The sequence below is a fragment of the Coturnix japonica genome, chromosome 4, assembly GCF_054131305.1.
Source record: "Coturnix japonica strain WE chromosome 4, WE-NBRP24, whole genome shotgun sequence".
NCBI classification, from domain to species: domain Eukaryota; kingdom Metazoa; phylum Chordata; class Aves; order Galliformes; family Phasianidae; genus Coturnix; species Coturnix japonica.
In genome coordinates, this window is record NC_140666.1 from 11286292 (window position 1) to 11301349 (window position 15058).

At 49.4% G+C, this 15058-nt stretch overlaps 1 protein-coding gene across 1 annotated transcript; it reads left to right on the forward strand.

Annotated features, from left to right (window-relative positions):
* Positions 1-2823: 2823 nt before the first annotated feature.
* LOC107312624 (UAP56-interacting factor-like) lies at positions 2824-14347 on the forward strand. Its single transcript, XM_015860233.3, has 9 exons — positions 2824-2961; positions 5447-5590; positions 8546-8688; positions 10195-10319; positions 11020-11101; positions 11366-11409; positions 11495-11569; positions 12538-12649; positions 13277-14347. The coding sequence occupies exons 1-9, from the start codon at positions 2880-2882 to the stop codon at positions 13370-13372; spliced, it is 903 nt and encodes a 300-aa protein (XP_015715719.2). The 5' UTR covers positions 2824-2879; the 3' UTR covers positions 13373-14347.
* Positions 14348-15058: the final 711 nt, after the last annotated feature.

The window sequence follows — 15058 nt, forward strand, 5'->3', positions numbered from 1 at the left end:
GAGCTGAACCCAAGCCTCTGCTCCTGCCGTTATCTTTAATGAAGCATGCCATGCATTTCTCAAGTCACAGCTCTGATCTCACACAGGACAGTTTAAGATAGGAAGTAGCTGCTGCGACCTTGTCCTAGATGTATGTACATGAGATGATCAGTTGTACTGTGCTGTAATACAATGGTTTTGGTGTTACATCACCCTGCAGACCTCCAGATTTAGACATGCATTTTAATGGGGTGACTTTAAGGATGTTCTGCATAGTTCAGAGGTGTAGCTCATGGGTTTAGGAATTGAGGCTTTGCATGTACCAGCCTGAAATCTCAGTCTTTAATACACATATATAAAGAGAGAGAAAAAAATCCTACTCTAAATTCCTCCAGTCTTCCAGCACTTATCTGCAAAAGGCATTAAGACCCAAATCATGGAGTCCTTAATTAACTGTTAACAAGAAGTGGGTGACCTGTCAGTGAAAACTGAAGCTGATGCTGTGTGCTCCTCAGCCCCTTCATCGCACGCTGTTATAGTTTCTACATAGAAACTGAAGTGCTGCCATTGAAGCAGCTCACGTTACAGAGATGGCTGGGATGGGGAAAAATAAACGTCAATCTCGGTAAACCCGTAGGTCGGTTTTATTCTTTCATCTTCCCAAAAAGACGATTTTCAAGGAGCAACGCGTTGAGACGGCCGCGTAGAGCACCCAACTCGTTCACAGCTGAGAACGGAGCTCCACCCAGTTAAAAGGCCCCAACACCCCCCCTGGTGGGCGAAATACGAAATGTCACCGACATTCCCGACCGGATTTTGGGGCCTTTGTGGAAGCCTTTGTTGCTCCTTTGAGCAATTCTGATCTATATTGGAGCGATTCCATCCCAGCAGGTACGAATGTAGGTGTGTAGATATGAAACGCTTCCCTGACATGTATCCCCATAAGCACTGAGACCTGCTTGCCAAGTAAAACCCTACATTAACCTACAAGGGCATTGTATCATTTGGGGTCCATTACACTGAAAGCAAACAGCTGTATTTCTGGTAGTTGTATATTTCAGAGCTGCAAGACGAGGCAGCCCTAAGAACAACAGCCAAAGTGGTCTGCATTAATACTAAAATCCATATATTTATATCCCAGCATAAGATTTACTGCAACATCAAATCACCTCCAGTTCATTTACATGCAGAGGATTCACTAAATCTACCCAGAGACTGAGCAAAGATTTCAGATAATACAAGTTTGTGAATGCTGCCATGTGTTCCCTTCTCCCACTGCCTTCTATTTTTATTTGTTTCAGCTAAAAGCCTTCTGAGGTTCCTTAGGCTTTGCCTATGTGACCAAAGGAACACCTGATAAATTCTGATGCTCCCTGCCCTGAAATTACACTCCCTTTTCATGAAGGAGCCCATTATATGAGTGCCTTGCAGGGAGGGAGGACCAGGCACCTCCTGCAGGTCTCTCTGCCCCACTGTGCTGTGAGGGCACAGCTCAATGGCTGCTTGCCACGGCGTCATTTAGGCAATGCAAAATAGTTCTAGAGGGAGTCATGGCAAACTGTTCTCTAAATAATGCCACTTCAGCTTTCAAGAAGCCACATTGGTGAAATTCCATCCCTTGGATTGAAGGGTCAAAGCTATGTGCCCAACACTTGCAGTGCTATCCAGCACAGGGGGTTGTGCTTAAGTGGGGTTCTGGCTCTTTGGGCCTTCTCACCAAGACCAGAGTGTGACAGCTACACTGTTACCGTGAGAACTCACACAGTGTAGGGTTAATGGCAGTGCTTAGGCATATGAAGTGATTGGGAGTTACCTAAAGGTCACAGACAGGCAGCTGAGAGATAATAGAGCATCAGCTCCTGCTTCCCAGGTGGAGAAAAACAGCCTGTGAAGGTTTTGTCACAGCCTTCAGACCTAAGTGGCCCTGTGAAAAACAGGTAGTTAAACCTCTCATCCTGAGAAGGGGAATTTGCTGACCTGTGTTGCATTAAAATGCTGCCAACCCAAAGGACTGTTATCTTACAAGATGCTTTCAGCATTTCTAAACTCTGGTTTTGTCTCTTGTTTCCCTAAAAGGGATAAAACGGAAACACAACTGGACATCTCTCAGTTGTTGCTTTTAGATACTTTGAAGGTTCAAATACACGCTATTTTCTCCCTCCTTCCTTCCTTCCCTTCCCTTCCCTTCCCTTCCCTTCCCTTCCCTTCCCTTCCCTTCCCTTCCCTTCCCTTCCCTTCCCTTCCCTTCCCTTCCCTTCCCTTCCCTTCCCTTCCAACACTATCCCACACTCAATCCTCCTTAGAGCCATCCACATTTCAGTAGGCAATCTTCGCCCTGATTTGTTTGCCTGTAGAAACGTCTCTCCCTAAGTACAAGCTGCTCAGATGGGAAAACATGTTCTGAGATCACGGAACACAGACTTCACTGTGCGTGCGGTACGGAAGGTTATTTCCGAGCACTTGTTTCGAAGCTTTGGAAAATGATGCTCTTCCTTTGGAATAGAAGTGGTTGTTCCCCCCATTTCGTCTTTTTTACTAGAAGCAGACGCTGCTTGGCTGCCTTTGTGACCCAGGGGCAGAAAGGTCCCCCATAGTACTGCACTTCAGTAAGCGATCCGGGTGTGCTGAGGGACCAACCCCACATGGGTGCTGTCCCCAGGACAACAAACTCCGTCGGCACAGCGATACTGAGGGCACGGTGCCCGGGATTAAAGCCGTCCCTGGATGCCGCTGGGCTGCGTGGTGGGGTCGGAGCGGTGCGTGGCTGCCCGGGCAGAGCCGTGCGCTCAGGGGCGGGGTGCCGGGCCGGGGCTGTGCGGTGCGGTGCTGCGGCGGTGCCGGCACATTCCGGGCAGGCGCACTGCGCTGTGCGGGGCGGCGGCACTGAGCGTTCGGAACCCATGGAGGTGACGGAGCCGCAGCCCGGGCCGAGCCCCGCGGCGGGGCCGCAGCCGGGAGCCGAAGAGATTGACATGTCCCTGGGTACGTGCGGTGCTGGGGAGCGGGGGGTCCGCCGGGCCGGGGTTGCGCTGTGTAATGGGGTGTGGGGTGTTGGGAGGTGGTGGGGCACTACTGCGGGGCTGCCGGTGCTCCCAGCAAAGCGAGGGAAACGGGCAGGGAAAGGCAGAGCGGTGGGGGTGGGAGGAAGCACGGATTCAGCCCCTTTTCTGTGCTTTTCTGACAGCGCCCCGTAACTTCAGAGGGGAGAGCGTGGAGAGGGCCGGGACAGGCTTACGTAAATGAGCCTCCATTGAAATAAAGATATGAGCCATATCCTCGGGTGCGCGGCTATTTATAGCAGGCTGCTCGTGATGCTCGCCATTCCTCTGGCAGCGGAGATGTGAACTGAGCACAAACAAGTGCCCTTTTATTAGCCCCGAAGGCCTGAACTGCAGGGCTGGGGCCATAGATCTTAGTGGATCATCGTGTTGACATCGCCGGGGAAGGAAAGTCCTCCAGCATCTCTTAATGTTGGGTTTGTGTCCTGACACAAACCGTGTGTCATTTCTTCCCAGCGATGAGCCACTTGCTGGGGACAGCAGAGCATTCTCTCCTACACGTTCCTTGGTGCTGATGCACACTGATTTTAATGGCAGCATGAAGATTTATGGCAAGAATTGGTCTGGCCCCTAATTTATTCATTTAATTTATTTTTTTCCCCATGGTGTTGCCACCCTTGAAGATCTTATTCTGTCTTGAGGGCATTGGGGTACCTTAAATGACCTCCCAGGATTCCTTATTTAGTACCCCCTTACACTGCTCTGTTAACCCCATCATACTACCGGGAGATGTAATGGTAACAACTGATATCCAGAGAGCTGGAAGGCGATGGATTGGGCAGCTGAGCATCTGGCTCCTCTCCATTCCTTGTGAGCCCACACTGACTACCTCTCTGCAGAGGAGGGGCTGCAGGCAATAGGCTTCAAAGCATCCCGTGCCCCAAATAGCACATGTCCCAGAGGCACACTTAGCTGGGAACATTAGCACATTCATACCCAGAGCATCTCTCAGCCTCTCCTAACTGTGCTCTCCTCCTGGCAGACTTGATAGAGAAATCACAAAAGCGGTCACGCAGCTTATTCTTACATCTGCTCTCATTCGCTTTCCCTGGGCCTTATATTAATTTGGACATGGGATTTTCTTGATAGAAAATGACAGGTGACAGGCACTGGAGGTAAGATGTGCTGTTTGTGATAATCGCCCTTTGAAAGCTAATGGCACTTCTGTGCTTCCACTCCAGTGGTTCATTAAGGAACTGGAGTCATCTCTGACTGGGAAAAGGCCTGATTGGGATGCTTCTTTCCTCCTTGATTTGGCAAAAGTTAAAACATTTTGCTTGGAGCTCAATAGATGCAGCTCTGTTACACACTGAACATTTTCTGGGAGGTTTAAAAGAGGAAACTGTTGGAAAATATGAATTGATGAGAAGTCCCTTTGCCTTCGTCATTCCTCTTCATCAGAACAGCTTGCATTAAAAAGACCTCCTTCATTTCAAACCAGCTCAGTGGGAACCAAAAGGCTGCTACCACAGAGTGGGTAAGAAGCATCTACCCAGATAAGTGAGAAAAGCAAGAGTCAGCTGAAGGTTGTGGCACTTGAAATACAAAGTACTTGTGATACTCACTGTGTGTCTTGCTTAGATCTGATCACACCCATAGCTGTGTTGTCTTTGGAAGATGGGAACCAAAAGGAAACCATCACTCGTGGTGAACAGTGAGCATCTGCAGGGCCATGACATCCCCTCCTCTCAGTCACCCTGTACAAGTGAGGTTGTTTCCCTGCACCAAACCTCAGTTTTCCCATTTACAGATTGAGGGGCTGAGCAGATTTTCACCCTGCTGTGTTTGCACAACACACAAGCAGCATCCGTATGGGTTCTGCACCAGGGGCTCCCATGTGTGGCATTGTTGCTCTTCGGTGCTTTTGCCCATTCTCCCTCCTTTGACCACCTCCCAGGTCAGACCTCCTCCAAATATGTTTTTTGATGAGCACAGTGTTGGTGCCCATGTGAAAATCCCTTCTTTTGTGTGGGCAGCCCAGGGGACTGGATCCCTCCATGGGATATTCCAGGCTGGATGTGGCTCTGGGCAGCCTGGTCTGGTGGTTGGAGACCTTGCACATAGCAGAGGGTTGAAACTAGATGAGCATTGTGGTCCTTTTCAACACAGGCCATTCTATGACAAGGGTCTGAAATCTCCATCCTGCTTGTAATGTATACGTGCTGGATGGTGACATGGTTTTGCATAATACACTGTGCTCTAATCTCCAGCATGCAGGAGCTGTGCAAATGGAGCCTGTGCTTCCCTAGCTGAGCTTAATCCCTCAGTGTGTGGCAGCATCACATACAGAACCACCAGCCTTGTTGGACTGGACAAGGACATGGACAATTCCAAGCACCAAAAATGGGAATCCATGTTGGTAGAAAGTGCAGCTTTGACCAATTTCCCCTTTGTTGTTGTGATTTCAGATGACATCATCAAGCGCCACAGGAAGGAACAAACAGATGCCAAAGCTGCAGGGGACAGCCGGAGGCAGCAGACCAAGAACAGGAATTTGGCATATGGGTTTGGGCGGCCCCGCTTCCGTGCCTGGATGCAGAGGAACTTGCAAGGTATGGGAGTGCTGTGGGATGGCAGGGATGGATGAGAGGGGTTCTCATTGCTTTTTATCAGTATCTGAGGCGCTACAGTCAATGGGACTGTCTGATCCCTGGAATCCAACCCCTGTGGTTCTGTGACTCTGTGGCACTCTGTGACGCTGTGTCACTGCCCTGGAAAACACATTTGTGTGACAAAATCAGCTCCGAAATCCTTCTTCTATCTAATTCCCGTCTGCATGTAATATGTACTCGGGTGCTGAATAGTTTTTCTCACTGCAACAATAGAATATCAGGGCCCTTTCAGAGCATAAATCCATCCATTTCTCTCCCTTCTACCCTCCCATGAATTACTAATTCAAAGTGACTTAATATCTGTTCTCTATTCCCTTTGGCTTTGCATATTTTAATTACGCCTCTTCTGAATCCTCTTTTTCCCAGAACACACTTAAATTACCCCTTCAGTGACTGCCTTTGATAGCTCCGTCATTGGAACTGATTTATCACTTTTGCCAACCGTGCTATTTTTATGATGAGTTTTTTAATAATGCCGTGTGATTACACGCTAATCTCTGTTTGGTTCCACTAGCTTTGATCTTCCAGGCTAAGGTGATCTGCTGCATGAAATGCCATCTTTGTTTACCATCATATATATTGTTTTTCCTGGCTGCTGAATCACCTCGCTGGAGATTGTAGTGACATTTTGCAGCGACGCCTTTTTTATTCATCCCCTTGAGTACAAATAGCACATGAGGACGGATGGGAGGATGGCTGGGAGCACTCCCAGTCGTCTCAGATCTGCCTCCCACTCTTGCATTCCTGCTTTCCAGCACAAATTGCCTCGCTGAGATTTGTCCCAGTTCAAAATGGTGCTGATAATTCCCCTTTGCAAATTGATTGCTCTGTCCAAAAGGGAACGCGGGGTTTGATGTTCTGCTGCATTCAGAAATCAAAGGGGTCAAAAAATACCCCAACAACACGTGGGCTGTTTTTGCAGCTAACATTAGAAAGCAGAACTTTTGTTAGCCTAAATATTTTATAGCTTTAACCGGGCCTGAATTCAGCCCTGCTCAGGGCAGGGACCCACTGTGCTGTGCTGAGCTGATGTCAGGAGTAATTTTAGGCAGCTCAGCATGGCTGGGAATTAAGCCCATAATTCTTCAGGGGCTCATTCCTCTTCAGTCCCTGCTGAAACAGGGCTGAGATGTGTTAACTGTTATCAAAGCACCGATCAGCACAGCACAGCCACGGCAGAGCATGGGGAAGGTATTATGCTGATGGAAACTGCAAGAGAACTCATGCAAGCAAAATGCTCTTATCTTTCCTGGAATTTGGCTTAAAACATCTCCCCAGTGGTGGGGAGAGTGAGGATTTTTAATGACAAGAGATTTCAAATCTCCTCTGAGAAGTGGGCCTCAGGGCTTCTCCCCAGCCTGGCTTGTTGGGCTAAGAGGTTCCCGGCCTTCAGATGTGTGCTCAGAGCCAGCTTCTGAGCCTGCACCCAGACAGGGTGCTGACACTGTGGGGTTTCAGTCAAGTGCTCTTTGATTAATGAATCATAGAAACGCAGAACAGCTTAGGTTGGAATGGACAAGATCATCCATTTCTGCTTCCTGCTCTGGGCTGGGTGCCCCCCGGTGGATCTGGTTGCCCAAAGCCCCATTCATGGCCTTGGGCACCTCCAGGGCTGAGGCACTCACAGCTCTGGGCAGTGCCAGGTCCTCAGTGCCCTCCCTCCTAACATCTAACTGAAATCTCCCCTCTTTTAGTTTAAAGCCATTCTCCCTAGTCCTGTCACTATCAGACCATGTAAAAAGTCACTCCCTCATCCTGTTTATAAGCACCCTTCAAGTACTGGAAGGCCACAGGGAGGTCTTCCTAGAGCGCTCTCTTGTCCAGGCTGAGATGACCAGAAATACCTGCCAGCTATTTTGCAGAGATGGAGCTTCCAGTGTGCCACATGTCAGGACACACATACAAGGAAGCCCTGGTCTCCAGCTGGCACACACAGGGTGCCCTTGGAGCTGCTGGCCCTGAAGTCAGTTATGTGCATGGGCTGAGATGTGCCTGAGTGCACCACTGAGCTCCAGCTCTCTAATAGGGGCTGATGGACAGCAGTGTGCTTTGCTGCTCAGGGTTGCTTTGTGCATCTGCCCCTCCCATTGTACTGGTGGGATACCCGCAGATGGGCTCAGTCTCTTGCTGGAAAGAAGCTGCTGTATTGAAAGAAGACCCTAACCCTAATGCTAACCCTGGTGCTGACCCTTGCCTTGTAACTGGTGTCAGCATGCTCTGCATCGCACCCTGGGGCTGGAGCCTTCATTAATCACCTGCTGCCTTCCCCCTGATGGAGGTGTCACTGCTTCCTCACAACACTTCACTTCTAATTGCTCCAAGTCATTATAAATGTAGGAATCAATGGAGTGGGATCAATGCACACATCCGAGCATCCCATGCTTTATGTCTCTTAGGTTCTCGTTGGTGTGGGGTTTTAATGCATGGTTACTGCCTGCTGAAATTCACTGCTTTTTCGCTTGATTTATGCACCCCAGTGGGGGGGTGTGCACATTTCACTGATGGAGCAGCTTGGAAAATGGATATTTAATTATGATACAGAAGTTTATCTTATGGAGTGATTAGGCTTTAATGCACTGTGCCGCTCTGAGTGCTCTCCTCTCACCCGATGCTTCAGCAACACTCAGAAATCATAAACAGGCGTAGGGGGAAAAGTTGAAGGTGAGATGAGAGGTTTCAGTGTATACACCGTGCCTTAGTGTGAGGCAGCAGCAGAAGGTGCTCCCTTAAGTCTCTTCAGTAAGGACCTGTCAGGCCAAAAGGAAATAGATACGGGTGGGCCGGTCCTCCCCAGGGGGGTATTATGGGCACCCAGAGCAACCTTGTGATACATTTCCAGAACTGAACCCTGCTGTGAGTTTTGAAGGTCTCTGACACATGTATTTGTTGTCTTAGGTCCCAACCGTTTTAGGAGAGGCTTTGGACAACAACAGAACAACCGACGGCAATTCAGGAACGCTCTGCCCGGCCCCAGGAGAAGAGCAGCTGCTGCATTGAGTGGAGTGAGCCCTTTAAATCGCCCAGCATTGGCTCAGGAGGTATGGGAGGAAAGGAGCACGGCTCTGCTTAACCATCATGTACTGGTTGGGTGGGTTTTCTGGACTTGCATCACCCCAAAGGACAATCTGAATACAAAATGCACAGGCACGGTCTTTTATGTGCCCATGTACAGCATTTATATGCATAGGTGAGTGCAGGCATATGCATGCAAACCAGCAGTTTTCCCATTGGTTTGATAAGCTTAAGACTTGGCATGGCCTTTTCACTGTATAGGATTCTAAGGGAGTAAAGAAAAAGGTGTCCTTCAAAGGTTTGTTTAATATTTTAAACTATTACCATAGAATCCAATTCCTCATCGTCCCCATCTTCCTGTTATCATTTAGAGGTGACATGGATATGGATATGGTTCCCATTATTATCCTTTAGATAAGGAAGATGACACAAAAGTAGTATTAATGGAAATATGTTGACGCCTTTCCCAGCGTTTCTCTCTGAGTATCACTAAGATTCAGCTGGCTTGGTGTTAGTAGGAGGTGGAAACTGAGCAAGTGGTCAGTCCTCTGGGAGAAGAGGTTGTAAAAACTCAATTAGGAGGTCACGTGTGCTCAGTGAGCTTTTGGAAACACCAAAATGGTGACGGAATTTTAATGGCTGTGTCCAGGAAGTGTGAAGCAGAGAACCCCAAACTAAGCATGCGTGCACATGGAATGTGGTTATTCTTGAAAACGGTGACTGCAGTGACTCAGAAATATACGGAGTGTGGCTGGATATCAGCTGGAAGCAATGAGTAGTTGCTAGGAGGCATAATTCTGTGGTAGCTTCCTTCTTTTTGTAGGTGTAAATCTAGTGGGAAGGATGTGGAAACACATCTGAGTTATTGGGTAGCAGCACTGATGGTGGTTTCCCCACAGAAACTGACTGAGAGGCGTATGTGTATAAGGACATGCAGGAGAACTGTGCTGATGCTAAGAGCCTTTGCTGTGCCCCATGCTTCAGGCATCAGATATGTTTGTGTGTCTGAACTGGAAAGAGTCAATAGCTGAAATCAAACCTGAGCGAGGCTATAATGTGTTGCTTATGTGAGATTTGTGCTTCATTGTTTTTGTTATTTCTATACTGTTAAAGTGAAGCGTTCTCCCTCTGACTAGTGGTGTCAACCCAGGATCTGCAGCACATGTTCCAGTGATTGACAACAGTGTGTCACAGATCCAGATACACTGAGAGTACAGCAATGCTACTTGCTATAGGTGCCAAAGAATGTTGCAGAGACCAGGTTTGAGTAGATTTGGTGGGGAATCAATTTCCCATTAGGAAAATAATGAAGTCTTTGCTGCAAGATTGCAGAAGTTGCAGTGAAGAAACCATTGTGAATGGCAATATGGGAATGCAGAGCAGAGAGCTGAAACCCCTCTGCCATAGCTAGCAGTGGTACCCAATGCATCAATGCAGTACTGTCACTTCTCCCAACCTGTGCTGTTGCTCTGTCTTTGCCTGCATGGCATCAGTGGCAGGTGAGAACAGCTGACTTGTTTCTGCTCTTACAGGGCAACAAGAATGAGGATGCTTTCCCCAAAAGCAGTGGTGGGCAGCCTGAGGCACGGCAACGGCCACCGCCTGGCCCCAGAAGGTTCAGAGCAGCTGCTGCCAGCACCGGCGCCCCGGGTAGAAGGTAAATGTTGGTCACTGCTGGTTCCCTGTGGCTCTGATCTCAGCCAGCTGTATGCTTGCATGATGTGAGAAGAGTGCCCTGAGTGTGTATGGAAAGCACCTGGACACAGAGCATCCCTATGTTAATGAGGTCGGTATTCGATCTGTCACTGGGTTTTAGTGAGCATGGAGAATGTGACTGTTGTTATCAGTGTTCAGCTTCTAACCTGCCACTTTGGGGAGAACTTTGGAAGGGTGACGTAGCCTTTATTTTTACAAAAGCAAAGTCTCTGTCCCAGTGGGAAGGCAGGGAGTGGGGCTGCAGAGCTGGGCAAAGCCCCGGGGTCTGCCTTGCTGCCCTCGCATCCTCAAATGGAGCTCAGTATCAGTCCTGTCTTTGCTGCGAGAAGAGAATGGACAGAATGGCCTCCAGGGGTCCCTTCTGACCAGATTTTTTTCCTATGATGTTGTTCTATCATTTTTCTTCCAATGAGAAAAGCTCAAAGCAAACACAAGCTGTCCTTTCATTCAAGCCGAAAAACTTGTTTCACTGAAATCCTTTGCTGGCAGAAAAACCTGTAGGGCTGAACTTGGTCACAGATATCCTCATTTACTTCTCATATTGCTTTTCATGTCGAACTCAGTTATGTGCTACATTTATACTTCAGGAGAGACCCAGTACTGTGCTGACCTCTGTTGTTCTCTCTTCTCCTGCCCATCAGGCCCTTCCTGCTGAACAGGGGACCAGGCTTCCAACAGAAGCGGATGCAGCAGCGGTTCTCCAAAGCCTACATCCAGAGAGGGGTCAGTACAGAGGCATTTTTATACAACCTGCTGCTGGTGACCACCCTTCAGTTTTACCAGCCCTTGCCCATTTTGGTCTTTGCTTCCAAAATAACCGAGGTGGTTGCCAGTTGCTTTGCCTGTGCAGTGAGAAACCCAAGAAAAACGAGTTTTGTGATTACACAGAGAAAGAGCTTTTCAAATATACCAAACAAAACGCCTGAAAAGGAATCCCTGTTTCTGAGTGATCATTATTTAACTGATTATTTGTCATTGATTTCACAGCAAATGGATGCTAATGCAGAAGGGAAACCACCAAGGATGAGAAGGTAATTGGCGACAAAGGCACGGATTGAACGTGACTTGCTCTTTCACGCTCAAATTGAAGCTGGAGACATCTTGCTGTCTTGGCAGGTGGCAAGTGAAACCCAGCCCTGGAGCAGTTCTGACAGTGTCTGTGGCTAATCCCCAGGCGAGCCAGACCAGCACGTAAGTAAATGAGTTGATTTGTTAGCATGGGAGCCCTACAAAAGCCATTGCTAATCCCTTTAGCATTATTGCAGCTTCACGTTTTTTTATAATAAGTGCAGAACTAATGGCACGGCCCTCAAGTGGTGAGCAAATGGTGCCTTGTTCTGGTGTATCTGAAAGGAGACAGTAATTATGTGTGGTTGGCTTGGTATCCAGAGCAAGGGGGAGTGGGAGAACTCACAGGCTTTGTGGGAGCAGTGCTGAACTGCTCACAGGCACGTGGCTGGAGGAGCGTGGCCTCAGGCCTGTGCTGTGCAGGGGCAGGATCTGGTGGGTGGCTGAGGGTAATTGGGCCCAGAGAGCATTTCCCAGTAGCTGCAGCGCTGGAGTTCAGCTTGTACAGCTGCTGAGCACCTCTTTGTAGTATCATACAATCATTAAAGTTGGAAAAGACCACTAGGATCACCAAGTCCAACAATCAGCCCACCCCCACCATTTCCATTAACTGTGTCCCTCAGTCCCACATCCCCATGGTTCTGGAACACCTCCAGGGATGAGGACTCTACCACCTCCCTGGGCAGCCTGTGCTGGTGCATCACCACTCTGAGAAGTTATTTTTCTTAACATCCAACTCAGATTTCCCCTGTCACAACTTGAGGCCATCACCTCTCATCCTACTGCTGTTATCTGGGAGAAGAGGCTGACCTCCACCTTGCCACAACCTCCTTCAAGGAAGTTGTAAGACCAGTTAGGTGTCCCCTAAGCCTTCTCCAAACCAAACCATCCCAGTTTCCTCAGCCGTTCCCCATAAGATTTAAGCTCCAGCCCCTTCACAGATTTAATGCCCTTCTCAGGACATGCTCACCCAGATCTCTGTGATTAACACTGGGGTTCATGTGGGTCTCCCTAACCCTCTTAGTTTGCAGACAACAGGACACCACCTACCTCAGCTCCCTGTATGACCACACACCTGTGCTTTCCCCCAGGCCCGGAGCCAAGCGCCCTTTCCTGCGAAGCCAGAGGCCCCCGCCGCGCATCACCAAGCCCCAACCCAAGGGGGTGATGCTGAGGTTCAACTTCCGTGCCATGGCCAACCAGGTAGAGGAGCACCGAGGGGACCGGCCACATCCCGCACCCCACAGGAGCCTTGTTGCTTGGTTTTGGGGCTGCCTGCTGGGTTTATTTAGCACAACCCAGGAGGACAGCCCTGCGGCCTTGTTGGCTTGGGTGCTCACCAAAATGGCGGCACCTGAGAAGACTACTTGGCAGCTACAGACTCATCCCTGTTATTCCTGCTCTGTTGGTCCCTCTTGTCCCATTTGTGTGCTCTCTTTTGGCTTTGGAGGACTTCTCAGTGCCACGTTCTCCATGTTTTACACCAAGAGAGCCGTGGGGCGGGTCACAAATCCTGCTCCACCATCCTTCGTCGCCAGCTCTCCTTGTCTGGACGGTTTGTTTGCTCCCGACGCCCTGTGCTCACACGCCATCTGCTTGCTCCTGTTCTTGCCAAGGACGCCCGCTCTCTGGGGGCTGGGCACTGCTTGGAGGTTTTTCAGCCGCACACAGTCTGTCGAGCTCCTTGTCTCCGTGTGATGGGTGGTTTAATTGACTAACCGGCTGTGATGCACCCTCCTGACTGATGGGCTCTAATCAATACCCCGCTGCAAGCCCGGCTGTGCTTGGCCACGAGCCGCGGGACTGACGCGCTCTCCCTTTCCCCTGCAGACCAGCCTGACGCTGGATGAGAGGTTCTCTGGGCTGAGGAATAAGAGGCGCTTTGCAGCAGCCCGCGGCGCCCGCCGGACGGTCACCATGCCCTAACACCACGCACCCGACGTGGGGACAGCGGGCAGCAGCCCGGGCCCTGTAACAGGTGGCTCAATAAAACACGATAGATTCCCTCTGAAGATAGATGATTCAGCAACCCGCTGTCTGCTTCCTTCCGTGCATAATGAGAGAGTGATTGAGGGCAGGGATGAGGCAGCACTAGAGTCTGGGCTATACACAGTGTAGGGAGGCGGTGGAAGGGGATGAGTGGAGGTAGATTTGCTGTGCTGGGCTCCATGGTGCCGGGTCCACCCCATCCCCCTGCCAGGCACCAGAGAAGGGAGCAGCTACAAGCCTTGTCCTGCAGCTGGGACAGCAATGAGGCCTTGGACCTGCTTACCTGAGAGGCCAACAAACATGGCAGCCACACCAGGGACATGATCCAGCATTCCCCACCTAAAAGCCTTACAGCGTGCAGCTGGGACCCCCACCCAAAAGTCTGCAGTGTAGGGCCTTCCCCATCTTCATCCTGCCTCGTCAGCAGCTGGAAGGCTCAGTTGGACTGCCCTGCTTTTCTCAGTGCTGAGCAGATGGGTGGGCTCAGCCTAAATCTGTGCTTCCAATGCTGGGTAGGTCTGCACTGGGATCCTTGTAGGTGCAGCTCCACCTGTGCATAATCATGCTGATGTGGGAAGGAAGCCAGGCTGCACAGCACTTGGCCGAGAAGTTAATGAGCTGTGTTGAGATATTTGTTAATGAAGCCCCATACCAAACATGAGTTGCCGATCCATTCTCTGCCCAATACTGCAGCCAATACTGAGTGTGCCAAGCACAGCCTGTTACTGGGCCCTAAGCTGTAAGTAAGGAAGTAAATATTTGATAGACTGCTTTACGTTTTACACTGAGTGTCTTTAACAAGAGATCGGATTTGGGGTTGACTTTATAGGAATGTGTGAAATGTTGCTAGCTGGTTGATTGAGAGGTGATGTATGAATCCAATGCACTGAATAAAAAACTCATCAAACGGCACCTCTGGTTATTTCCTCTCCTTCAACAGGGTTTGGGTGCAAGCTCAGCCTCTTGGCGTGGTCCTCTTAGGGACTTTGCCTCTTTGCCCACTCTGCACCTCTTGGCAGATCAATGCAGCATTTGATCTGCTGCCTCTATTTCCATGGGTCAAATGACCTTTGAAGGAGCAAGAGGTTTTAAATAGGCTCCTTGTAAAATCTTGGTTGTTATCGCTTCTACTTTTAATGTTATCAGCAAAACTATCAGAGCAGACCTGGCTCTGAGCGCATCTGAAGCAAAACAAATGCAAACGGGTTTCCAGCCTAATGAACTGAGGAGAGCTCATCTCCATGCAAATAATATAGAAGTCACTGGAGATGAGCAGGAAATACGGTCACAAATGACAACAGCCCTGAATGCAGTTGTACTTTTGCCACAAGTATGGACAAACAATAGGAGATGTACTAAGCCTGATACCTCCTTACACCGTGCTATAAAGGCATGGAGCTATTCTGCTCATGTGTTCAGCTCAGAGCGCACCCTGACATTCCCCTCCCAGGAGATGTTTATTAGCAATCCCTACCTTATATATTTCTAAGGACTAAATGAAAATGGGAGGATTAATGATAAAAGCTATGCTTTCTTTCTAGCCTGATCCCTGCACAGGGCTCAGAGAATTTCCATGAAGCAGGATACAAAAAGTGGCTGTGCACAGAAGGACACCGAACTTAC